Source organism: Pseudorca crassidens, chromosome 17 (assembly GCF_039906515.1).
Source record: "Pseudorca crassidens isolate mPseCra1 chromosome 17, mPseCra1.hap1, whole genome shotgun sequence".
NCBI classification, from domain to species: domain Eukaryota; kingdom Metazoa; phylum Chordata; class Mammalia; order Artiodactyla; family Delphinidae; genus Pseudorca; species Pseudorca crassidens.
The window spans coordinates 72,546,781-72,574,633 of NC_090312.1; the positions used below are offsets into that span (position 1 = coordinate 72,546,781).

The 27,853-nt window shown below is 40.4% G+C and overlaps 1 protein-coding gene across 1 annotated transcript in view; it reads left to right on the forward strand.

Moving 5' to 3' along the window:
* The window catches only part of CPA6 (carboxypeptidase A6), a 259,464-nt gene that overhangs the window by 87,312 nt on the left and 144,299 nt on the right, over positions 1 to 27,853 (forward strand). Inside the window, exon 2 of the mRNA XM_067711246.1 lies at positions 16,056 to 16,131. Within this exon, the coding sequence (XP_067567347.1) occupies positions 16,056 to 16,131 (76 nt within the window). The remainder of the gene's footprint in view (positions 1 to 16,055; positions 16,132 to 27,853) is intronic.

Sequence of the window (27,853 nt, forward strand, 5' to 3'; positions counted from 1 at the left end):
TACATTAAACATGACAATTGAAAAAGTTCTCTACAGTGGGACGAATTGGGAGATTCTGATTGACATATACACTAATATGTATAAAATAGATAACTAATAAGAACCTGCTGTATAAAAAATAAAATTTTAAAACAACTACAGACCATTCAATTTGGACAATTATAAGCCTAATTATTCTTCACAAAACAGACAATTCCATATTCACATTGCATTCAGTTAGCACCAATGTGATTTTAAATAAGTTCTAGACATCTTTGTCAACACCCCCCAAAAAAATTTAAGCAGAGAATATATAGGAATGTATAGCTATTAGTTTTATGCAGCTACCTTAGTCTCTGCATGAAAAAATTCAATGCTTGCACTTTGGATGTTTTTCCAGCTTTATTGAGATATAACTGACATGTAATATTGTGTGTAAGTTTAAGGTATACAGTATGATTATTATGAAATATTTACTACAATAAAGCTACTTAACGCATCCCTTACCTCACAAATTACCATGTTGTTGTTATGGTGAGGACATTAAAGCTCTACTCATAGTAACTTCCGAGTATACAATATTAACTATAGTCACCATTCTGTACATTAGATCCCCAGAATTCATTCATCTCAAACTGAAAGTTTGTACCCTTCGTCCAATATCTCCCATTTCCCCCATGCGTCAGCCCCTGGCAACCACCATTCTATTTGCTGTTTCTATGAATTTGGCTTTTTTAGTTGCCATTTACAAGTGAGATCATACAGTGTTTGTCTTTCTCTGCTTGGCTCATTTCACTTAGCACGGTGCTCTCCAGGTCCATCCATGTTTTGGCAAATGGCAAGATTTCCTTCTTTCTTATGGCTGAATAATACTCCATTGAATCTTCGTACCACATTTTCTTTTCTTTTTTTTTTTTAATTTTAACATCTTTATTGGAGTATAATTGCTTTACAATGGTGTGTTGGTTTCTGCTTTATAACAAAGTGAATCAGTTATACATATACATATGTTCCCATATCTCTTCCCTCTTGCGTCTCCCTCCCTCCCACCCTCCCTATCCCACCCCTCCAGGCGGTCACAAAGCACCGAGCTGATCTCCCTGTGCTATGCAGCTGCTTCCCACCAGCTAGCTGTTTTACATTTGGTGGTGTATATATGTCAATGTCACTCTCTCACTTTGTCCCAGCTTACCCTTTCCCCTCCCTGTGTCCTTAAGTCCATTGTCTGCATCTTTATTCCTGTCCTGCCCCTAGCTTCTTCAGGACCATATTTTATTTTCGATTCCATATATATGCGTACCACATTTTCTTTATCCATTCATCCATCAGTGGACACTCGGGTTGTTTCCACGTCTTGGCTATTGTGAATAATGCTGCAGTGAACCTGGGAGCTTGCCCTCCCAATTCTGCATTCTGTGTTAATGGTACATCCACAAAGCAGTAAACACAGTCACCTCCAGAGATATAAAGACCATACCACAATGAGTATGTTTCCCAATTTAATAAAAAAAAAAATCCCCTCCCCAAACCAAATTAAATTCCTAAAAAAAAAAACCTCCAAATCTCCAAACTGGGGAACACATTTGGCGAGAATGTAAACAGATCCTGGTTTGTTGTCCACATTTCACTGACCATATCCCCCACTTCTATTCTTAGTCATTTCAGTCAATTCTTATTTTTGATTAACAAATAAAAGTCTAATTTAGAAAACTGGCTCATAGCTTCCAAGGGAGCTTTTCCACAGCTTTCTATAACTGCTTCATCCCAGTAGCGTACAAGAAGGCAAAATATTTCTGCATGACAAATTTCCAATAAAAATTCCTCAAGTCTCTTGTAGAATTAAAGCCTCATTAAAACCCAGTGTCCACATTTTTCTGACCAGCGGGGCAGACGCTGGATTGGCTCCCTCAGCATCTACTCCAACCCCTGCTCGTGTGTCTTTCTGGCCAACAGAGGCTACAGAAACCCAAGCTCCCTTGGTTCTAGATGTGATTTAGGTTCCATTTGACCCTGACTCAAATTTGGAGCTAAGTGGAGAGAGACACCGTGATACCAAACCAGCTTTGTTCGTATGAGGAATGCCTCATGACCTAAGCAGCGCTGTTCTCTCCCCGACTCTCGTGGTGCCTCATATGATTTCTACTGAACACTCAAATCCTAATTTTACAAACAGAATGAAGGAATAACTAGGAAAAGAGAAAGTCTGGCAAACAACTTCTGGGAAATCCAAATCCTATTTATGATAGTTTACTCTTCTCTAAACATTTTATGCATTACTTAGGAGAAATGAGTATCATGGTTTTAAATACTAACCGTATGTTAATGTCTCCTAAATTTCTGCCTCTGGCCCCAGCTTCCGGCTAAGCCCTAAATTCGTATCATGAAACTGATTCCTCATCACCGTATCCGTGTCTAATAGGATCACAAATATAACATGTTCAGAAAGAAATAGGAGCTTGATATTTTCTGCCAAACCTGCCTTCAGTCTTCTCAATCCCAGTGAATGGCCAAAACGTGGTAGTCATCTGTGATTCTTTAACTCTCCTTTGGTTGTATAAATTCAGCAGTGAATTCTGTGGACTCTACTTCTAGTATATCCTGGATCTAGCCTCTTTGTCCGACTTCATTAGAGAAGCCACCTCTGTCCTATACTGCAGCAATCATCCTACTGGTCTCCTTGCTCTCCCCTCTCTCTTCCCTTTCCCCCAGAGTCCATTCTCCACACAGCAGCCAGGGTGAGCATTTAAAAACATAAATCAGATATTATTGTCCTGATTAAAACCCTCTAAGAGCTTCCATTGCACCGGGTATAAAAACAGAACTCCGTATGCACGTCCAGGGCTCCATCACGAGATCCTCCCTGGTCATCCCCCCGCAACGTGGCCGCCTTCCACGCACCCCTTTGTTCTCGGCTGCAGACTTGCTGTCCTCAAGGAGGACCAAGCATGCCTCAACTCAGGGCTCTTAGCACTCTTCCATGGAATCCTCCTCTGCTGGCTCATTTTAATCCAGGTATTTAAAACTTGATTCGGAGGACGCTTCCTTGACACCCGATCTGAAATAGCACCGCCCCCTCCCCAGTTGCTATCAAATTACCTCTTACTTTATCCACAGCTCTGTCACTATCTGAAACGCTGTTTGTTAATTTATTTACTCATTATCTGCCTCCCTCACTGCAACATAAGCTAGATGATAACAGAAAATTTCCTGCCTTGTTCATTACTGTTTCTCCAGCACCTGGAAAAATGGCAGTGATAGGTATCTGTTAAGTGATCAAATATTTTGCTTCATCAGATACATCAAGTATTAATATTTAAAATAAGAACTCTGAGTTCCTCTCTCACCTGCAACAAGAATGTGTTTCCTCCCTTCCCTGATTTTCTCCTGACAACTTCACAACACCTCCAGGGAAGTGTGTTCAGTTTGAGGGGTTACCATCTTAAAGAGAGAACCGAAATCAGCCCAGAGAGCTAAGAAAGTCAGCTCCCCACTTCTCTACTCATGCCCCCCTAAAAGAATTCCAGAAAATAATGCATCCCTCACCCTTTTTTGTTTAACGTGATATCATCCCAAAGATTTGGGAAAATTGTGAACTTCATTACATCTATGCCGACACAATAATATTTGACAAAATGGTGTTATCAACTGCTTTAAGATAGAATTTTCTCTAAACCTTGATTCTGCAGATATAGCTCATTTAGGAAACTATGTGCTGTATCCTCTAACTGGCAAAGGAAAACTTCGTTGTCAAGCCAGTCAGCCAATTCAGACTTGGTTTCTATCAGGAAAGGCTGCCTTCCCCTTTCAATTCATACGTTTGTGTTAATACACAGCCCCTCACAACCCTCTTCCTTCTTAAATTGAATTCTAAGATATATGAGTAGATAAGATACAAAGCTTGGCCATAATCTGTTGCCTGGATGCAATACGTGCTTTCAGCTTCAGTATGTTTTACCAGTGTTCTCTGTTCACTGTTCAGGGACTCCCCTTCAGGAGCAATGCATTTGGCTGTTAACAGGTGATGGAAGAAGCGAGATTGTTAGATGTAAATTGTCATCACTCCTTCTCCTTACTTTGTGGTGTATCTGACTATAAACTTTCCCATCCTATTTCTAATACCCTACTTACTCTCATGATATGTGATATGACAGGGAGAGGCATGAAGTCCCACCATGGGCTTACGATGCCTTGTTTAATTGTTGATTTATTTGATACCGCTGAGAATTTTTCATCCTCAGAGCAATGCACTATAGTAAGATAAAGGACGGGCTAAGGTTTGCCTTTATTCTGAGAAGTAGGGGGAGCCTTAACCTTGGGTGGAGCACTTCCTCTAAACTGAAGGTAATGCCTTAAATGGAGTCAGTTGTGAGCCATCACTAGGCAGGGCTCTGCAGCTGAGAGAATGAGGCTTGGAGATTTTGGACAACATAGGCAGTTTGAATTTTATTCCTAACCCTACTAGTTGGATAGCTTGTGGTTTTAAATTCAGTGATGACTATATTTTTCTCCTCTATCCAGAGCCAAGTCCAAGAAAGATAAGTATTCCTACTCTTTCTTTTCACAAGGCATTCTTTCTGGCCATCCTTTCACTGAGGTGGTTAAGACCTTCTGTTGGTGTCTCTGATTTGAATGTTCCCCTTGTTCAGATTCTAGGACATCAGCGATTACCCAGATGTCCTCAATCAGCGTGGCCACTGCTTCAGTGTTATCTCAGCATTTTCGACCTGTTAGGATTTCCCCTACTTTATTGCCAGCCTACCAATGCATATTAAAAGATACACTGCACACACATACAAATTTCAGTATTGCTAAAGTTTTTTACTGAAAGGAGATTTCAAGATATTTAGCCCAAGTTATTCTGGCAGATTCCCACGTGAATCTCACGCACGCTCAAATTTCAAAACCACTAAGCTATTGTATACCAGTGACTCTCAGTCAACGGGGACACAAATCTTCATTTCAAGTATTCAAGTCCTTCCATATTGTCTTCTCTGATAGTTCCAGCTAAACACAACTCCCTGACCGGCTTTCAGGGAAGGGTTATTAAAGGCAACATTAGGGGTGAGGGTTGTAGGGTGCCTAATCAGTTCATGGACATTCATCTGATTGGTTGGTGGTGAGGTAATGGGGTGGTATTTCGGGAGTCGACATCATTAACCTTCTGGTTCCAACCAGTCTGGGGTCCACATGCTTGTGGTCAGCATGCAGTTAACTTCTTCTACCTGGTAGGGGTTTTGGTGTCAGCAAAACAACTCAACGATATGGCTCAGGATATTATCTATAGCTCCTGATGAGGAACTAAATGTCCTTGACTTCGTTTTATAGCTAAACTACTGTTATTTCATCTTGCTTGACTGTTCCCTTTCGTTTCTGTATTTTTTACTTCACTGATTAAATTTGCTCTTCAGAACTAGGGGAAGGCCTAGGAGACTAAAGCTTTTCTACAAACAAGAGGTGGAGGACATGGGGTCTGTCCCTGGGGAGGCCCCACAGCATCCTGCTTGATCTCATTTTCTGTGTAATTTATAAAACATTGATCACATGCTACCTTATATCACGATAATAATATAAGGCATTACTTATGTCTTATATACCCATCTAGATTATACATCTTTATACTAGATTATATATGGTCTATACTCACTTCCTTTTTCTTCCCCACTAGGGACTTGCATGGAATAATTGCTACACAGATATGTGTTGAATGAACGATTTGTTCTCCATTGCAGTAACAGTTTGCTCAGATGGAGTCCTATTCTTAAATATCACAAGAAGGACTTGTCAAATACTGATTTGACAATGATATATAGAAAGTCCTTGAGACATAGTGAAGATAATATCTTACTGTAAGAAATTCACTTACTGGCAGGGTTACATTTTATTTCTTTTTCCTCTCTGACCTGTGCTAATGAGAGAATAGGAAATTTTCAAGCCTTACAATGGAAGCCAATTTCAGAAATTTAAAACAGCAGTTTACAAAAAGCCAATTTCATTTCAGTTCAGCAGATATTTCTTGATCATTCATTACCGATGAGACACCATGGTAGGCATTGAACTTCTTGAGAAAATTTCTGTTACAAAGTGAAGTACAACAGTAAGGCTTTTGCAGACTATAGTTTTCTTTTCTCTCCTGTTAAAGTAACTGTAGCAACAACAAAAAAAGAAGAAGAAGAAGAAGAAGAAGAAGAAGAAAGTCATCACTTCTGCTTCTGCTTAATGTTAATCTGAGAGTGAAGTCTAAATCTTCATGTCCTAGGCAAACTGCCATAGGAAGCTTCTTCATGTTCTGAGTATTTTATATTGCAACTATAAACCATGACCAAAGAAGGGAGACTCCATTTAGCTCTCTAGAGTATTCCCTGCTAAGTTGTCTCTTATTTATTGCTTTTTAATGAAATTTTTCATGTACATCAAAACACAATCTTTCAACAAAGGAAGTACAGCTCTGAGACCTTTATAATATAGAATCTACGTGCGAACAGTAATTTTTCTAGATGGGATTACTTAATGGTTTTCTTTGTGCTCGGGCATGAGATTTTTTTTGTTTAATAAGTGAATATCCTATTATTCTTCCACAAGATAGTTTTCAGAAAAATCAGCAAATATTTTAAACCGTCCTATTTTTCTTGCAAATGCAAGATGACTCTTAGCTATTGAGTTCCATGAATCTTCTCCTCTGAAAGCACCCACTGTTTTTTAAACTGCCACCAAAATTAAAGGGATGTTTTAGAGAATGGTATTTAGGAAAAAAAGAAGGAATGTCAATATGTGTTTTCCTAGCTGCAAAGACTTTGCTTACTATTAAATAACAGTAAATTTAATTATTCTATTGGTTTTCCTTATCTCATTCCTAAAAATAGCCAAAATAAGTAAAATTATTGTTATTGTGCAACATGCTTTTGGTTACAAGTAGGAGACAACTGACTCAAACTGGCCCACACAATAAAGAAAAATTGTACACTGTATAACAGGAAGTCCAGAGATAGGACAAGCTTGAAGGTTGGTTGATTCTACAAGATCACTGAAGACCCAGCTTCTTTCTGTCTCTTCTCCCAACAGTCCACAGAATCTGCTTCACCCCAAAGTTCACTCCCTTCTCAATTACAGGCTGCCAGTGCCAAGCAGGGTTACACATTGCTTATGTTCAATAAGAGAGTGAATCTTCTTTTTCCCTCAACCTTGGAGTATCAGTCCTTCCCTTAAACCTGATTGAGTCCATTTATAGCACCTGTCCATCTCCAGACTATCAAAAGTGTCCAGGGGATATCCATCCTCTGACTGGCTGATCAAGACTCATTCCTGAAACGGGGTGAAGGTGTGTATCTGAGCAAACCAGTCCTGTTAGGGTTTAAGGAAAGGGAAATGGATTTAAGAGGGGCAGTCAAAGGCATCCACTATAGTCATCTACTCTGGTACCTTGTAAAGGGCAACATTAGAAATCCTTTTCTACATCCAGGTAAATTGTGTCTTTATTGAAAAATTGAACATGTGTAGCCTGTACCAATAGAGAGGACATCTCCACAAGACTATCTCTGAAATTATTTTCCCTTTTTATTTTATATAAATCGCTGTTGTAGAAAATGAGATGACCTAATACGTGCATTTCTGAGATGCCAAAGAGCTGCCTGAGAAGAAAGGAAATAGTCCCAAATTAAGAAACTGATCAACAATTAGAATCAAATACCTGTGAAAATGTCAAGAAATAAAAGCACCAACAACGACCAAAGAAAGTTAAATAGATCCGCAACTAAATCGTGGTTTGTTTCTGATATTTACAGTGAAACACACTTAGCAAAGCATCTGCTTTCAGCTTGTTAAGTTCTAGAGGATGAGAAAAATATTTTCCTGTAGAGGTAATAACAGTAGCTAATGCACTGAGAGGCTGTGTTAAGTTAGGCGTTTCCCAGACACTATCTCACAGAAACTGTGAGTGTCAGCCCATCACGGCAGGAACTGCTGTATTCCTAGCATCCAACACTGTGTCTGGCACATAATGAAACCTTAATAAGTGTGGCCAAATGAAATAATTCTCACAAAAACCTTATGCAACAAAATTGTAGTGTTTCCCCAATTAAGGATTAGGCATCATTGGCTCTAAATGTTTACACAATTTGGTCAAGTGGTTGGAGCCCTGATTGGAATCCAACCTTATTCTTTTTCTTCCCTAAATGAACAAGGAACTGGTTCAGAGAAGATAAATCCAATGACTTGGAGACAGGAATGAAAAACTGAAGTATTTGAAGTTTATGTGTTCTTAATACTGGTGCATTTGCTGGGTTCAAAAAAGACACATTGCAGATACATCAGATGATAGAAGTTTATCATAAGGAAGCACAAGGGAAAGGGGGGACTCTTTCCAACCCATGTCCCTGGGACCAAACGATCATTCACGAAGGGCAGTGTGTCAAGTGCCTGTGCTCCCTCCTTGAGGACTTTGCCAGTGTGGCCACTTGGCTGTTCCCTGGATCTGGTGCCCCTGCTCCAGATCCTGCAAACTAACTGGTCCTTTTCTTTATGTCTCAAGCGCACACTCCCCAAGATGGGATCTGACTGCATCGACTGTCAGTCACCGGCCATAGAGTGAGCCCAAATGGGCAGGACTTACTTGTCATTCCACCTTACTGTCCACGGACTGTCCTTAAGTTGGGTCTCAGATTAGGTGTGGTCCCAAGGGAAGCAGTTACACGAAACCAAGCAGAGGACAGACTACACACAGGTCACACATTCTGAGGCTGCTCAGCAGGTCTGCTACAAGTAGTTTTCTCTTGAGAATCTCATTCATTCTTCCACTCAACAGATTAGAACAGGAGAGAACATGAAGGATTTGAGTGGATGCCATCAGGAACCCTCAAAATGTAAATATCGGATAAAGCGAAGAAATGCTGAAAATGACAAAATGTAATGATAACATCAAACATCTACAATATCTCTGACCCTGTGTCAGGTATTACTCTAAGCACTTGACTTGAATATTCATTAAACCCTCACTCATTTAATAGTCCATGAATTAGGTACGAGTCTCCCCAATCTGGAGAGAGAGGGACTGAGGCACAGAGACGTGAAAAACCTTGCCTGAGACCACACAGACTGTGCTGGCAACTTGCCTGCAGAGTGTGGGATGCTGCCACCATGTCATTGGTTTTAGTGGATAACTGAGCTTTGGAGGAAGAAAGAAGAGGAAACTTCCGGGTGCCAAACATTTGGGGAGGGGGGAAGCTACAGTGAAAAGAAAAAGCTGATGCCTTGAGGTCTGGTAGTCAGGACTTTGCAAAGGGGCCCTCAAGCTGATGCTGGGGTTCCAGTGCCCACAGTGGGCAGGAGTGGGGAGCTAGAAGCAAGTCTGTGTAAAGCTTGCTTTTCTCAAAGCACTTTTCTCGAACTGTGGAGAAAAACTTCCCACTCAGCTGGAAGAAGCTGAGGGAGATTTTACTTTCCTAGGGATGTGGGGGATAGGAGGCACCTCTGGAAAGCAGATACCCTGGGCCTTTACCATGCGTGGGTGTGAGCTCCTTCACCCTCTGCATGATAGAGGAATTTCGAGTAAGACAAAAAAACTGGCCCTGGACCCCTCAAGACCAGCTCCAAACCACTCTGTAGAGATACTCACACAACGCAGGATTTCCACAAATAGATTACAATGTATTGAATTCCTGCTTATATGGAGTTTAAAGCTTAGTGGAGAGATGTAGACATTAAATAATTATGGTGAATGTAATAGGAAATGTATAAGGTAATGGGAGAATACGGGAAAGAACAAGGTGACTGAAATTTTCTGGATATCAAAGAATAGCTCCATGAGGACATAATGGTTAAGCTGCCATCTTCAGAGTATGTATTAATATTAGTCTGCTGGGGCTTTGGTGACAAAGTTCACAGACTGGGTCACTTCAGCCACAGCAACTCATTTCCTCACAGTCCTAGAGCAGGAAGTCTGAGATCAGGGGGTCTGTGGGTGTGGTCTCTTCTGAGGCCTTCTTCTCCTGTGTCTTTACATGCTCCTCCCCCTGTGAGTGTCTGTGCCCAAATTTCCTCTCTGAAAAGGACACCAATTGTATTGGATGAGGCCCCACCCTAATGACCTCATTTTAACTTAATTACCTCTTCAAAGACCCTATCTCAAAATACACTCACATTCTGACATACTGGGGGTTAGGACTTCAAGATATGAGTTTTGAGGAGAGATCCACACTTAGATGTGCGACAACAATGCCAGATGATTTTCACAAACATGGAATGAAGGAGGAGGAAAAATGTGGGGGAGAGGGATGGAGAAAAAATAATTTTAAATCTTTTTCAAGGGAGGAAAATACTAAGATATTAATTCTAGACATGAAAGAAGAGGTATTTGTTAAGGTGGGGTTTTTTTTGAATTTTATTTTATACAGCAGGTTCTTATTAGTTATCTATTTTATACATATTAGTGCATATATGTCAATCCCAATCTCCCAGTTCATCCCACCCCCCCCACCCCCCTGCTGCTTTCTCCCCTTGGTGTCCATACGTTTGTTCTCTACATCTGTGCCTCTATTTCTGTTAAGGTTTTTTTAATTTATATAAACACTGAAGAAATAGAAATAAGATGCGTAGCTCACAAACCAATAGATACGAAAAAATTGGCAAAGAAAATTGGTTAACTCTAAGAAAGGCAGAAAAGGAAGAAAATGGCAACAAGAACTTATAACAAAACAAAAAATTGTAAGATTAAAACCACACATGTTAGGTATGATAATTAATGTGAACAAGTACAATTCTCCAGCTAAAAGTCAAAGTTCTTTATGGATTTTAAAAATTTAATCTAGCATTATGACGTTTGCAAGAGACACATCTGGGGGAAAAGCATAAGAAAGAGATGGGCAAAATTGTGCCAGCTAAACAGAAAGAAAGCATGAGTGGCAATCATATTAGGGAAAATGGAATTCAAGGTAAAGGCTATTTAAATGAGCCAAAGAATGATTTTTCTAAGGATATTTTGTTCGAATAAAAGTTTCATTCCATTCAGAAGATGTAGTAGTTATGAGCTTATACATAACTATGTATCATCAAAATACATGTTATACATTAATATATAACATATATATCTATATATACATCAAAATACATATATATTTATATATAATAAACATAATTGATCAATAAAAACAAAATGATTCTTTAAAAGACCAATAAAATAAATTTTGCAAAATCTGATTGAGGAATTTTTTAAAAACCCACAAATACCATTAGGACATAAAAAGGGGACAAAGCTACAGATAAAGAAAGATATATGTCTTAAATTGTAAGACTTTTTAATAGTTTAATATATTTTATAAAAATAAGTGGATGGTTTTCTGGGAAATGTAAATTACCAAAAGCCCAGAAGAGAACCGAACGCACCATTACCCACAAAAGAATTTAAAAGATATCTAACCCTTAACCACCAGAAAAAAACAAAAACAAAAAAAAGGAAGAGGAGGCCTCACCTTCAAAGATTTTGAGTATATTCTACAAAACAATCAGAAGCATAACTTCTGTGTCATTCAAATTGTCAGAGCATATTACAACGGTAAAAAAATCCCTAATTAGTCCCATGAAGTAAGCATAATGTTGATACCAAAATCAGACAAAAGCGATTCAAAAAGAACATGATGCTTTAAAGTTGGATTTTTAAAAGCCTCCCTTACGAATATAGGTATAAAACTCTGAAATAAAATATCATATGGAATCCAGTTGTTTATTTAAAAGGAGCATTTTAAAACCAAATTAAGTGAAAAATAGCATTTAAAATGAATTAAGTGAAAAATAAAAGCAAGTTAGTATTATAGTGTTATAAAACAAATCACTGTGTGTGTGTGTGTGTGCACGCGCGCACATGCGTGCATGTGTAAGTGCAAAGAGTCTGGCGCGAATCCCAGGAAACTCTTAATAATGGCTACTAGGGGCAGATGGGAGGTTTGGGTTGGAAGAGAACTGGGAGAGGAACTTTATTATTTCACATCCTGTGTAATATTTTAATTTTTATAAACATGGATTCATAAACGAGCTCTGTAACTTACAAAGAAATGTAGAGTTTGATAATAGAATTGTGAAAGGTCATGCCAGGAGCTAGAGGAAAAATCCGGAGCTTCACATTTATGTCTTTCAAAAGGAGGCTGAGGAGGAGGACTCTCAGGTTGTCCAAACACAGATGTTCTTCCGTAGGTGTGGTCAAGGCATAGCGATGACTACAACTGGCGTCCAACTCCAACCACCCAGTCTTAGGTGTTATGCTTAGTGACTAAGTCAGAGGAAGACAAATACTGTGTGTTTTCACTTATATGTGGAATCGAAAAAATATATATATAACAAAACAGAAAAAGACTCGTAGATTCAGAGAACAAACTAGTGGTTACCAGAGGGGAGAGAAATAGGGGGAGGGGAGAAATAGGTGAAGGGGGTTAAGAGGAACGAACTGCTAGTTAGAAAATAAGCCACAGGGATGTAATGTACAGCACAGGGAAAATAGTCAATATTTTATAAGAACTTTGGTGTGTAATCTATAAAAATATTGAATCGCTGTGTTGTACACCTGAAACTAATAAGTCCAGAAAAGTTAAAAAAATATATAATTAAATTTAAAAATAAAATGAAAAAGCAGCTGGGAGTTCACCCCTCACTCCTGTAACAAGGACTCTGAGACCCAGACAGATGGTAACAAGTTTGAGATGGTATTCTCTTGCTGAATTCTCTTCTCTAGGAGTATACATTCTCATTAGACATTTAAGAATAGTTTTGCAATTGATTAAATTTTTTTAATGTGGTTGCTACGGCACAGAAGGTTTAGTCGTCAAATTTACAACCAGACTTGATGCTAGCATGATAGCAACATAACCTCATTTGTCCTGTAAGACAAGGGGACAAAATACCAGTATATCATGAGTGGATACATATTAATAATTACTGGGACATTAGTTATCTAGGATACCCTGCCGCCTCTGTACTACATCCTTAAACTGTACTTAAAAACATCTGCAGTCTTTCTCTGACAACTTTATATAGACTGAGTCAGAAATATCTGATTTACCCTCGTCTTAATCCCAAAGGGTAACCAAGTGGTCTTAAAATGATGTTGTCACGTAGTGGTTGAAAAAACTGATAAATTATAAAGGAAGCCTCAGTTCTCCTTCTATGATAGTTGTGCACAGCTAGTTTTTCTAAGTTCCAGTAGCTACTTCACTACCTGAAAACTTCCTGTTTGTGGTCCTGAATTATTGTTCGGCACTTCGAAAAAGACTAGCTATCAGATCTAGGGAGAGTAAGCTTTCTGTTTGGTAAAACACATGGGGCATTTGGAAGGCATTTGGTTTTCCATGCTGAATAAAGAGCTCTTGGGTTTTGGTTACTGGCTAGTCTACCAATATAATTTATAGGCTTACAAAAAAGTATGGCATTTCATGGGCTTTCCTAAATAGCTTTCCTTATTCTCTGCTCTTTGATAAGTAACCAAATGGTAACATTTCTCAAGTCACACCTGAAAATTTCTACAAGCTGAGATGAAGAGAACTTTTTGTGATAAAAATGACAAAGCTGGGTTTGAACAATCACTTTCAGGGTTAAATAATCCCAGGGGTGGTCCCCTTTTACCTTACACTCACAGAGGAGGACCCAATTGCCAGGTTGAATTATCTATCATCTTAAAAAAAAAAACAACAAAAAAAAGAATCTGCCCATGGCTGTGAAACAACCACAGATTGCTTTCTTTGCGCTCTTGAGGAGCTGACAGGGCCCCAGATGGAGGTGTTTTTCAGCAAGCTGTCAAGTGATCCATCCCTCAGAAACAACCGTATCACCCATAGGAGTTGTTTCTCTTTGCCAAGAATTATGTTGGTTCAGGTGGGAGAGGCCAGGATATGATGAATCCAGGAAAAACAAAGGCCAGAGACATGTGTAAACAGAAATGAAAAAAAGAAAAGGTGTAATTACGTTTAAATTCCAAAAGTCATTTTTTGGAGTTGTTTTACAGTGATTCAATTTTTTTCCTTTCCTTCTACTTTTTAATTCTTTCCAGAAAAGTGGGCTTTGTGACGTGGATAGTGAGAGGTGGCTTTGTGTGATTTTTGAGGAAATCAAAGCTACAAAGCCATATTGAATAGGAGTACCTAAAACATACTAAATTATCATCAGCAAGCCAGGGGTCTTTTAATTCATAGGCCTAAGGAAGGTGTAACGGGATCATTTGAAAGAATACAGCTAAAGTGATTGGAAATGGACACACAACCCTTACGAATGACTGTCCAACACATCTGGAAGTCTCCCTTGGGCTCTGATGTCCTCCATATTAATCTCACCTAGCCTTTAAGACTGCTATTCATCTAAGTAGTAAAACCATTGGAAAAGCATGCAAATTCTATTCTTATTCTGATACAACTTTGAGGCTGGAGAGAGAAGTTGTGACTGAACTGCTAGAGGGGTTTTTTTTTGTGCTTTATATATATACGTGGTATTAATAACATTCTTCTTTATCTGCAGTCATTGTTAAATGCCATAGAGGATGATGAAAAATATGCATTCCCCTTGTACTTAGTTTTTCCTTACGTTTCCTCTGGAAGCCAATTATTCTCAATGATCTCCTTTATACAGTCTGCTAATAAATATTTAATAAGTATATACTCCATGCAAAGCACGTGGAACAGTTGTGATTATTTTTTTACTATGATAAATGAATTTCTTTTTTATGGACGTATAGGTGATTTACAATGTGTTAGCTTCAGGTGTACAGCACAGTGCTTCAGTTATACATATATAGTTGTGATTATTATATACCAGAGCCTCATGACATAATTAGAAAATGATAATGCCTGTCTGGCACACCTGGGGGAGCAGTCACCACCACAGAGAACTCTCTGATGGAAAGCATGACACCTCCAGTCTTCTTAGGCAATTCAGAATCTATAAAGAGTGTTCAAATATTCAACTGTGGTAAAATTTTAATGGCTGTAAAAATTGATTTTAAATTTTTATCACTTTAAGAATATTGCATAAACCATAATAGAACATGAAAAAGAACACATTTATATGTATAAATGAATCACTTCGCTGTACACCAGAAACCAACACATTGTAAATCAACTATACTTCAATAAAAAATAAATTAAAAAAAATAAGAATAAAAAAATAAAAAATTTTACAGCCATCAGCATCTCATGGCACACCCACAAATAATTGGGGGCCCTCCATATACCAGTTGGGAAGCTCTGTACTTGAGAAATAAAATGCCCCATAGAGATGGGCTTATCTTTACTGTCCTCAACGTGGGAAGAATCCAAACCAGAAATGTTCTGCTGTGTATGGATTTCACAGGTTCTCTCATCAAAAGTCACATTATTTTTCAGCATTAAGTTAAATTTAAAAAGTAGTTTTGGGGCTTCCGTGGTGGCACAGTGGTTAAGAATCCGCCTGCCAATGCGGGAGACACGGGTTCGAGCCCTGGTCTGGGAAGATCCCACGTGCCGCGGAGCAACTAAGCCCGTGCACCACAACTACTGAGCCTGTGCTCTAGAGCCCGTGAGCCACAACTACTGAGCCCACGTGCCACAACTACTGAAGCCCATGCTTCTACAGCCCATGCTTCACAACAAGAGAAGCCCGCACAACACCATGAAGAGCAGACCCTGCTCGCCACAACTAGAGAAAGCCCGTGTGCGGCCATGAAGACCCAACACAGCCAAAAATAAATAAATTAATTAACTGAAAAAATAAAAAGTAGTTTGTTTGGTTTTTTTCCCCTGTCATCAGGAGTTTTCGTTCTTGGTATCTGCTTTGAGACACCATGAGCATTCTTGTCCTGTTGCCACTGTTCCTGTGTTTTTGGCCTTTCTCTGCTTGAGTGTCAGTTTGTAATCTTCAAAAGCTGATGAAAAAATGAATAGTGTTCAGACAGAGAATAAAAGACCAATACAATCAGAGAATAACAAGGACAGGGTAAAATTCCTGCTGGCCAGTCCAAAGTTTTGCTGTTTTTCTTAAATGCAGAGGCAGTTTTTTAAAAGGTAAGAAGATAGAGATGGTTATATCTTTATTTTTGAAAGGTAAATATCACCATTGTTTTCCTTTTCTTATAGTGATAAGGTGATAAGACTTATTCCCAATACAGAAGAGGAAGCATATGCACTGAAGAAAATATACCAGCAACTGAAGGTAAGCGAGTGTCCACTCACTTATCATTATGCTCATAATGTGTTTACAGGGTTTTGCTGACTAGAGTTGAATAATTGGACTTCATTAGTCAAGGGAAGAAAATGATAAGAGATAGCTTGAAAGTGCCTTTAAAGGATAGTTAAGGTTACTCAAAATATTATATATCTGACCAATTATCTATTTACTAGTTCATTTATTTTCCATCTCCCTTAGTAGAATGTAAGCTTCATGAGAGAGCTTGTCTATTTTTGATCATTGCTCTGTTCTCAGTGAGTGTCTTGAATATCCTAGGAGCTCAGTAAAATTTTTTTAACAAATGGATTTAGTTTGTAATTTTCCAAAGCTTCACTTCTCCTCCTTGAAATCTCCCTGCTGATCATCTAGACACTTTCCTTCTAATTAAAACTTCAAGCAGACTTGAGTTGAGGAAAAGAAAGCTAGAAATTCAAGTTAATTAATTTTGCTATGTTTCAGTGAGTCCGATAAGAGACTTTTGTTGGCAAAGGTTAAAGGGCTTTGATTATTCAATCTTTGATGAATTCTATGGGTTTTAGAGTTAGAGGGTTTCTCATCTCCCCATTACTACAATATAATTGAGTGTTAACTTCAGCTAAAAGCTAAAAGCGTATGATGAGAAATGTTGTGATGGGCTCTCTTCCATGCCTACCAAGAACAGAAGCATCCCATGAAGTTTGTGGTGGTTTAGCTTCATTTTAATGGACAGCAAAGGAGACTTGCAAGGGAGGCCTCATTAACCTTCAGTGTGGGATAGACAAGCAAGTGTCCTAGGACTGCCATACAGTTCTACCTGGAGACGGTGTTAGGGGGATGACAGAGGAGGGATGACAGAATCAGTGGCTCCTGGAGATATTTATAATTATCAGACTTTTGGTCTTTTGTTTTTGCTTTGCTGTTTCTCTTTGACATCTTCCCTTCAGATATTGAACTTATTTGCAAATGAGGTTTTGAACTTTTATTGATTTCCTTTCTTCTTCCTCATCTGCAGCCCCTACACATGCAGTGTCCTGTTTAAGCTTGGGGGTCCCATGAGAAGGGGTCAGAGTGAGGATGCAGGAGCTTATTCCAAACTGTGGTGATTTTATCCGATAGCAGAGAGACTGCGCTCACCAGACATTGCCTAAACCTCCTCTCCCCCTCAAAGGAATCCCTGCTCTGGGTACTGACATTGACCTTCCGCTGGTCACATATGATCATCAACCCCATTATAGCCTTTTCAGCAGCGATACCTGAACACTCTCTGAATAACCCACTAGGGACTCAAAAGTTACACAAAAACAAAGCAAGTTTCAAGCAGAAGTTTCTGGCTCCATTGTGTTGTAGAAATATCACTGGAAAAAAACAATAGTGCCTTCACATCTTAGAGTGCAGTATTCCAAGGATCAAATATTCTGAACCAAATATTGGAAAACGTGATTTGTCAAAGGACTTTTCTCCCAATGTGTGAATATATTTACACGGTGAGCCTAACAAAGTTATAAAAATGAAATTGCATAGTTCTGTATGCAGTGATCACTTACCATTATCAAAAGCAATAAGATTGGGCTTCCCTGGTGGCGCAGTGGTTGAGAGTCCGCCTGCCGATGCAGGGGACACGGGTTCGTGCCCTGGTCCGGGAAGATCCCACATGCCGTGGAGCGGCTGGGCCTGTGAGCCATGGCCGCTGAGCCTGCGCGTCCGGAGCCTGTGCTCCGCAACGGGAGAGGCCACAGCAGTGAGAGGCCCACGTACCGCAAAAAAAAAAAAAAAAAAAAAAAAAGAAAAAAGCAATAAGATTACATCAGTGAGAACCGTGGGGATAACTTATAAACTCATCAGTCACTGTAGATGGAACCGAGAGATGTTGAGCATAGACAGGATGGTGGACCCTAATGGCAGCCCATTTACATTGTGCCCTTTTTGTACTTAAAAATGCTTCTGCCTATTGTTTCCATTTGGTCCTTAAAGAAAGGGAATAATCTAGGGGAGGAAACAGTTTGTATGCAAAGAAGCTTAGAAGATAACTGAGAGAAGAGGGGAGCAGAGTAAGGGGGGATGGGGAGTTGATATTCCAGTGTTGACGGTGTTCTGGTGAGTCCACGTCACAATTACATCCAGCCCCTTGCAGTCAATTCATGCCAGTCACAGTGCTAAGTGCTTTCTATGAATGGCCTCATTTTAACGGCCCTATGAATTGGGTACTATCATTACTGCTATCTTACAGATAGAGAAACTGGGAGAGACAGACAGAGGCTAAGGAACTTGCCCCAGGTCACAGTGCAGAATTGGAACACACATCTAAGCAGTGCCAAACCCTCTAGAACCCAGGTGAGGCTGCCTCTTGCCTCTAGTCTGTGTACTCTGCTCGTCTTCACAATGGAGAGGATTAAGGCCAAGTTTGCAGGGCATTGGAGCCTGGTCTCAGAATGTGACCATTATCATGCTCTTACTTTATTCCTTGAGTCAGGGGTCACCAAGACCACCCCCAGGTTCAGTGATTGCAGGAGGAGGCTCACAGCTCAGCCTATAGTCCTAATCAGACCTATGATTTATTATGCAAAAGGATACAAAGCAAAATGAGCAAAAAGACAAGGCACATGGCATGAAGTCCAGGAGAACCCAGGCACAGGTTTCCAAGAATAGTCTTCCAGGAGAGTCTCACAGAATGTTCTTAATTCCCTCGGTAACAAGTTGATGACACGTGTGAAGCTCACCATAGATGTAGCGCCTGGGGATTTTATTGAGCCTAATTACGTAGCCCCCTTGCCTCACACACACCAGAATTCCAGGCTCCTGCAGGAGAGCAGGTGTTCAGCACGAGCTATACTGTTTGCACAGACACTTTAGGCACCGTGAATTGCTCTTCTCGGTTAGGATGGTAGGGACCCTCCCACAATCTAAGTCCCCATGCCCATCTTGCAGGCAGGCCGTTCTAAGTCTAGCAGATTCGGGCCTGCTATAATAACTCTTGTCTGCATATTTCATTTCTTTCACTAAAGAAATTGTTTTATTAGGCTGAAGTTTGAGGCACTGAGCTTAACTAAATTTCTATCAATAAGCATCATGTTAACTTGAGGTTGTTTTAAATTCATATGATTTCATCGCGTGATCCTCTTGCACTACAGAAAGCAGCAGTTCTGGCCAGGCAGAGAAAAAAGCCTGCAGAGAAGAAAGAATATGAGTGTCTGTCATCTGATGCCCTGTGGAGCTGATGGGACAGAATTGGGGCCATTGTTAACAGCTCCTTTGCACACCCTGTACACCGCCTCCAAGGGGAAGACAGGAGGGTTTGCTGGGAGGCCTTGAGTTGCCTTCTTTCCCTACAGCACAGTGTGGTAGACAGAATTCTAAGGTGGCCCCAGCGTTTCTGCCCCATAGTGTACACCCTGCATAATCCCTCCTCTGAGTGTGGGCTGGGGCCTGTTAATATGATAGAATAGTCATTCTCTTGATATGTGAAGTATTATGCAGCAGGAGGGAGATTACCTGGGGTGGGCCTAACCTAATCAGGTGAGCCCCTTAAAAGCAGAGTGTTTTCTCTAGCTGTTGGCAGAGGAAGTCAGAGAAGTGCTCCCCCTGGCACATAGTCAAGCTGCTATGTTGTGAACTGCCCATGGGAGCCATGTGATAAGGACAGTGGCTGCTAGGATGTGAGAGCCTCTGCAGCTGACAGGCAGCAAGGAAATGGAGATGTCAGTCCTACAACCATAAGGAACTGAATTCTGCCACAACCCTATGAGCTTGGAAGACAACCCTGAGATCCAGATGAAATCCCAGCCCAGCTTTTATCTTGATTTTTGCTCAGTGAGATCTTGAAGAAAAAATCCAGCCAGCTGTGTCTGGACTTCTGACCTACAGAACTGTAAGATGATAAATGGGTATTATTTTAAGCTGAGTTTGTGGTAATTTGTTCTGCAGCAATAGAAACGAATATGCACGGTAAGATAGCATTCCTACATGTTGGCCTTTGATGGCTGTTGGTTTAATAGCATATATGAATGCTTTAAGTTACTTTTTCTGATTTCACTGACTGTAACCAAGCATTTATGGAAAAGTGAAAAGCAACTGGAATACATGCTTAGGCTAAATTCACAGTGCCTTATCTGAAACCTGAACAAATGCAAAGTGTATGTGCATTGTTGAATGGAATCTGAGACAGTATGGTCAGGGCATAGCTAATTAGACAGAGAACTGCTGTTACAAAGCTGGTTACTCTCCTAATTAAATTTTATGGTTTTGCTGAAGAATTAAAACAAAGTTAAACAGAAAACCATGCCTCCAGAGAACTGGATTGAGAAAGCACCAACCAATTAAACTGTTAATTAAGAACATAACCATGATTTAAATAAAGTTACGATGGAAAGGGGATAGTTTGCAGGTGAGTAAAATTAAAGTCCAAACACCATGTTCTGCCTAGATTTCTTCACAGATTCTTTGTGCTCTGAAGGGATAGAAATGGCTTTATGTAAAATCCAGACAAAGTTTCTCTTAAGAGAATTGACACAGCCTTGTTGAAAGAAAAATTATTGATGTTTGTTTCCAGTTTTCTCATCAGAGATCTGTAGGATAAAAAACTGTCCTGTATCCAAAAGTTTATCGTTTTTTCAAACTAAAACATAGCCTCAAAAATATTAGTTTTCTTGATATCTTTGAATGACATATCTAGACTCATAAATTTCCATGGGAAAAGACTACACTTCTTATGAGGAAGCCTTCATCCTTTCTCCTTTGCTTGGCTGTGAACTTGGCTGCTGCCTTTCCCAGGTGTGACCTCTCTCCTCAGTATCGTGCTATAGTTGAATGTTCTTATCGCTAATCCTCCTTGGTACCCGCCCAAGTCTTGCAGCTGGAGCTGTAGGAGCTCCAGAACACCTGTGGTCCCTTGGTGCTTACAAGCTCAAACATCCAACTGGATGGTGGAATGGACTGGGAAAATTGTGAGAAGGAAGACAGACGATAGAATCCTTGCTATGCGAGTTATTTGTTCCAAGTTTCATTAGCAACCAGTTGTGCCATTAGAGGATCTCTTAAGCATGGCTGTGAAAGGCAGAATTCTAAGATGCCCTTCAAGATTCTTAGCCCTGGTATATACACACCTTCTCCCAGCTCTTCCATCAAACACTAATCTAGGCACTGCTTTAAAAGGATTTTGCAAATGTAAGTAAGGTACCAAATCAGTTGATCTTAAAATAGGGAGATTATCCAGGTGGGGCTGACCTAATCAGGTGAGCACTTTAAAAATAGAGTGTTTTCCCCACATGACTGCAAAAGAAGAAATAAAAAGATGGACTCCTGCTGGCCTGGAGGAAATCAACCATCCAAGCTGAGGGCTGCCGTGTAACAAGAAACTGCAGGAGGACTCTAGTTATTGACAGTTGCCCCCAGTTGACTAGAAGAAAACAGAGACCTCAGTCCTACAACTACAGTGAAATTTTACCAGCAACCATTGAGAATGTAAGAGGATCCTGAGCCACAGATGAGACTGAAGCCTAAGCTGGCACCTTAATTTCGGCCCTGTGACACCCTAAGCAGAAAATCAAGCCACTTTTGACCTACAGAAATGGTAAAGGAAGAACTGAGCTGCTAAATTTGTGGTAACTTAGCAATAAAAATCTAAGAAAGTGGTCTCAAGCAGCCAGTGACTCAGTGAGCTAGCTGATGATACACAGAACCATTATGAATGATATTGAAAGATAAAAGTGAAGAAGAGACCAAAACTTGGATCTGTCAAAATGTTTGGGGCAGGAAATAGCATTTACATTTTTTTTGTTAAAGGCTTTGTAAAGTAATGAAGCAGCATTACTTTTGCTTTCTCTGGCGTGATTTTTGAAAGTAAGAAAGCTCCTTATAATCCAGACAGATGTCCAAATGCAGTTATGGATTAAATTTCAGAAATACGAATTTCAGACGTGGTATGCAGTTTTCTCCCTCTGTGTGGTTATTGGTAATTAGTAAACTCAATAACAAAAACATATTAAGAGAAACAATACAATCTGTGGGAAAGACAGGAATACATTGGAAACATTTTTTCAAAAGTAAAAAAAAAAACCCTACAGTTCCCCCCCCCCCCCCCCCCCCCCCCCCCCCCCCCCCCCCCCCCGTACGCGGGCCTCTCACTGTTGTGGCCTCTCCCGCTGCGGAGCACAGGCTCCGGACGCGCAGGCTCAGCGGCCATGGCTCACGGGCCCAGCCGCTCCGCGGCATGTGGGATCTTCCCGGACCTGGGCACGAACCCGTGTCCCCTGCAGGCGGACTCTCAACCACTGCGCCACCAGGGAAGCCCCCTACAGTACTCTTATTATGATTACCCCAGATCCTTTATTTAATTTACTCAAATAGGTTGACAACATGACCTTGGACTAATACCACCATATTTTTTTTAATAGATATTTATTGGAGTATAATTGCTTCACAATACTGTTTTAGTTTCTGTTGCTCAACAAAGCGAATCAGCCATACGCATACACATGTCCCCATATCCCCTCCCTCTTGAGCCTCCCTCCCACCCTCCCTATCCCACCCCTCTAGGTCATCGCAAAGCACTGAGCTGATCTCCCTGTGCTATGCGGCTGCTTCCCACTAGCTATCTGTTTTACATTCGGTAGTGTATATATGTCGATGCTACTCTCACTTCCCCCCAGCTTCCCCCTCCCACCCCATGTCCTCAAGTCCATTCTCTATGTCTGCCTCTTTATTCCTGCCCTGTAACTAGGTTCATCAGTACCTTTTTTTCTTTTTTAAGATTCCACATATATGCGTTAATATACTATATTTGTTTTTCTCTTTCTGGCTTCACTCTGTATGACAGACTGTAGGTCCACTGTATTTTAAGTTGACCATGTTTCCTTTCTGTTTGTAAGATGTCTCAGTTTTGATGTTTAAACAACCTGGTTTGAGATGAGTTTTTAAACTTTAAAAGTATTGGGTTGGCCAAAAATTTCGTTCAGGGTTCTCCGTAAGGTGTTACGGAGAAACCCAGACGAACTTTTTGGTCAACCTAATAGTTGCTCTTATTGGATGACAGTAATTGCTATTCCTAAAGTGCATGAGACTGGACAGTTTGAGAGGTCAGGTCCAACCAGTCTCCCATAGAAGGTGATCTCAACTGGGCTCATTCATGCATCTGCCATCATTCTCACGACTAGTGGTTGGCTGTGTGCTAGGATGACAGGACAGCTGGACCATGTGTCTCTTATGGTCTAGCTGGCTAGCCTGGGGGTCACAGGGATCCAAGAGGAAACTTACAAAGCTCTTTGAACCCAAACTTGAAACTCAGATATACTTCTTGTTTGTTTGTTTCATATATTTTTTTTAAATTGGGGTATAGTTGTTTTACAATGTTGTGTTAGTTTCTACTGTACAGCGAAGTGAAATAGAGTTCCCTGTGCTATACAGCAGGTTCTCATTAGTTATCTATTTTATACATATTAGTGTATGTTTGTTAATCTCAGTCTTCCACTTCATCCCACCCCCCTTTTCCCCCCGGGTGTCCATACATTTGTTCTCTGCGTCTGTGTCTCTATTTCTGCCTTGCAAACCAGTTCTTCTGTGACATTTTTCTAGATTCCACAAATATGTGTTAATATACAATATTTGTTTTTTCTCTTTCTGTGTCACACTCTGTGTGACAGTCTCTAGGTCCATCCACATCTCTACAAATGACCCAATTTAGTTCCTTTTTATGGCTAATATTCCACTGTATATGTGTACCACATCTTTATTCATTTGTCTGTCAATGGACACTTAGGTTGCTTCCATGACCTGGCTATTGTAAATAGTGCTGCAAGGAACATTGGGGTGCATGTGTCTTTTTGAATTATGGTTTTCTCTGAGTATATGCCCAGTAGTGGGATTGCTGGGTCGTATGGTAATTCTATTTTTAGTTTTTTAAGGAACCTCCATACTGTTCTCCATAGTGGCCGTATCAATTTACATTCCCACCAGCAGTGCAAGAGGGTTCCCTTTTCTCCACACCCTCTCCAGCATTTGTTGTTTGTAGATTTTCTAATGATGCCCATTCTAACTGGTGCGAGGTGATACCTCATTGTAGTTTTGATTTGCGTTTCTCTAATAATTAGTGATGTTGAGCAGCTTTTCATGTGCTTCTTGGCCATCTGTATGTCTTCTTGGGAGAAATGTCTATTTAGGTCTTCCACCCATTTTTTGATTGGGTTGTTTGTCTTTTTGATGTTGAACTGCGTGAGCTGTTTGTATATTTTGGAGATTAATCCTTTGTCCATTGATTCATTTGCAAATATTTTCTCCCATTCTGAGGGTTGCCTTCTCATCTTGTTTATGGTTTCCTTTGCTGTGCAAAAGTTTTTAAGTTTCATTAGGTCGCATTTGCTTATCTTTGTTTTTATTTCCATTACTCTAGGAGGTGGGTCAAAAAAGATCTTGCTGTGATTTATGTCCAAGAGTGTTATTCCTGTGTTTTCCTCTAAGAGTTTGATAGTGTCCGGCCTTACATTTAGGTCTTTAATCCATTTTGAGTTTATTTTTGTGTATGGTGTTAGGGAGTGTTCTAATTTCATTCTTTTACATGGAGCTGTCCAGTTTTCCCAGCAGCACTTATTGAAGAAACTCAGATATACTTCTACCACATTCCACCAGACAAAGGAAGTCAGAGGGCCAGCCCAGATTCAAGGACTGGGAAAACAGACTTGATGAAATGATTGCAGTTCTTGATGAAATGATTGCAAGGTGTGAATGCAGACATGAGAAAAATTTGTGGTCATTTTTATAACCTGCCCCACCCACATATCCTTTCCAGTCTGTCAATAAATCCGAGGTGAAAATGGCAGCTACCTACCTTGTCTGTATTCTCACCGCCATCGCCTTAGTTCTGACCCTGATTGCCTTTATTCTGATTTACACTCATCTCCCAAACTGCCTTTCCATCACCTCATGTATGACCCCTACCTGTTTTCCATACTGTAGTCAAGGTGATCTTATGAAATGAAAAACTGACCACGTCACATCTCTACTTAAAACCCTTTAAGTATCCCCCTACCCATTATCAACAGCAGTATCTCCAGCCCAGACTGCACACTGAATCATCTCGGAAGCTGATATCTGGTCCCCCTGCCAGAGATTCTGACTCAGTTGCTTGGGTAAGCCTTGATTATTAGTTATCTTTTTAAAAGCTCTCTAGGTGAATCCATAGGTAGAAAGGGGAGTCAACCACTGGCCAAGGGTATAGGCTTCAAACTCTTTGGCATGACACGTGGAGCCCTTGAAAACCACACCCTGCCTGTCTCTCAGACATTTCTCAGAATCCATCACTGTCCTTGGCTGTGTTCTTCACCATCGCTGTACTGACCTGACTATAGTTTCTCTCTGAAGGGCCTTTTCTCCAGCGGTTCCTCTTGTCTGGAATGCTCTTCTCCTCTTTGCCCTGCTTGTAAACACCACTCACCTCTGAAGACTCGGCTAAAGCATGGATTGTCCTTGAATTCTTTGACCCTCACTGAAGTCTACAGACAGGATATCCTGGCATCCTTGGCACTTTGTACGTACAGCATCTTTCCTCCCACAACCCATCCCCAGTGGAATGAGTTTCTTACAGATCTGCAATTTAGTGGATCCCTGAATTTCATACAGTGACTAGGGAGTCATTGATGGGAGAGAAAAGAGTGAGTCTTCAACTGGTGCTAAAAGAGCTAAAAGAGCGCACAGTCAGGCGCTCACTCCTAGGAACACAGCCCAGACAAGACGTAGAAAAGACCATTATTCCTTCCTGACCCACCCATCGGCTTTCACTTCTTTTCCTGTTCTTTGTAAATCACCCTTTTTATTTATTCTTGTGATTTCACCTGGAAAACTAACAAAACTGGAGGGCATGATTTTCACTTTGTCATATGTGAATCTCACTCCTTCCACTTTTAAAGGGCGTGAACATGTGATCGAGGATATGAGAATAGATGACGTTCTTTTTCAAGGGCAGAGATGAGGCTTCTTGGTGACTGAGAGGTTTCCTATCCAGTGTACAGACTATACTTTGGTGCCATTTCTTGGACCCATGAACTTAGAGCAGCCTCTTCATCAGCCAAAGTCACAGAGTTTGCTTGAGTTTTAAAAGTTTCTTGTTTCCTACCATATTTTTTTTTCTCTAGCTACATAAATGTGGAGTGATTTTCACTGCCTTCCTTTGTTTTAGAGGTCCTTGGTGAGAAGGATTACACCTGTTTTAGAGAAATGGGCACCAGCATGTAAATAAGTACCAGTGACTTAAAAGGATTGACTATCACCATCCAAACCATATATTAACTATTTAGCCATGAGAGTCTTGGACAGGTCAGATGTGAAAAGCAGTTAGCATGGTGATCACTGAGAGTATAACCCCTGGAGGTATACTTCCTAGGATCATATCCAGACTCTTTCGTGTCCTGTGAGTGTCAGCAAATTACCTAACTTCTCTGTGCCTCCACTCCCTAATCTGTAATGCAGGGAAATTCAGAAAGAGTTGATTACCCCACATTTGGGTTAACCTATAGCTGGAACATATGTTTCTCTACACAGCAGCTATTTGTTGACATGCTGCGTCTCCCTCAGCAGATTGAGAACCTTCCAAGGGCAAAGACTACTTACCATTCTTCTTCAGGTGGGATCAGTGTCTGACTCTCCCTGGTGCCTGGCCGTAGTAGGTACTCAGCAAACCTTGAAGGAATGAGCAGATGTAATTCATTCATTCATCTACTTGCCTATCATTGTAATACAAGCCACTCGAACTTGGATTCTAATCGAGAACATATGTATGTCTGAATACATTTTAAACAGGATCCAAAAAATGAAAATAGAGGTAGAAATGAGAATTACTGTAGAATGATGGGTTAAGGGAGTATCAAGGAATAGGCAAAGGTTTAAGGTATAGGAAATTATCTGTCTCTTCAGTTACAAAGGAAGTTTGACGGAGGAAGTGCGATTTCTGGAAAAGCTTGATGTAAGTTTCTTGAGAGAATCATCTCTGAGTTCTGCCATTTTCTTCTAGAGCCTCACGTAACTTTAGGATTTTGCCTTTGGGCATTGACTGACTCAATGAATACAATAATGCTAATTGCCAGGAATACTTCAATTTGAAAACCAGAGCTCAGGTGTTTAGGAATCGATTTGTTGTTTCCTAAAATCAAAAATGTCTCTATCTCTTTAAGCATTTGGCATCCTTGATTGACAAATCCGTTCCTTTCTTATAACCTAAAAACAGTTGCTAGGGATGCCTACGTGGCCCTTCTCTACGCCCTAAAAACAAAATTCAGAGCAGTTTTGCATATTCATCAGCCACCACCACAAAGACTTGACTTGATTAAAGACACTTCCTGTTTTCTACCATTTTGTTTTAATAGCTGTATAACTGTAGAGTGATTAAAATTCCCACTGTCCCACAAATACATCTTTTAGATCTTTTCCTGATAATTGCATTTGCTTCGAGGCTATCTGATCATGAGTGTTCTTCTGTTCTCTCACACTTTAGTCACATTTTGAAAGTGGTCTGTGATCTGGGCTAAGAATCAGCCACATACTCTTTATTTATTTTATTTATTTATTTTTTTGTGGTACGCGGGCCTTTCACTGTTGTGGCCTCTCCCGTTGCGGAGCACAGGCTCTGGACGCGCAGGCTCAGTGGCCATGGCTCACGGGCCCAGCCGCTCCGCGGCATGTGGGATCTTCCCGGACCGGGGCACGAACCCGTGTCCCCTGCATCGGCAGGCGGACTCCCGACCACTGC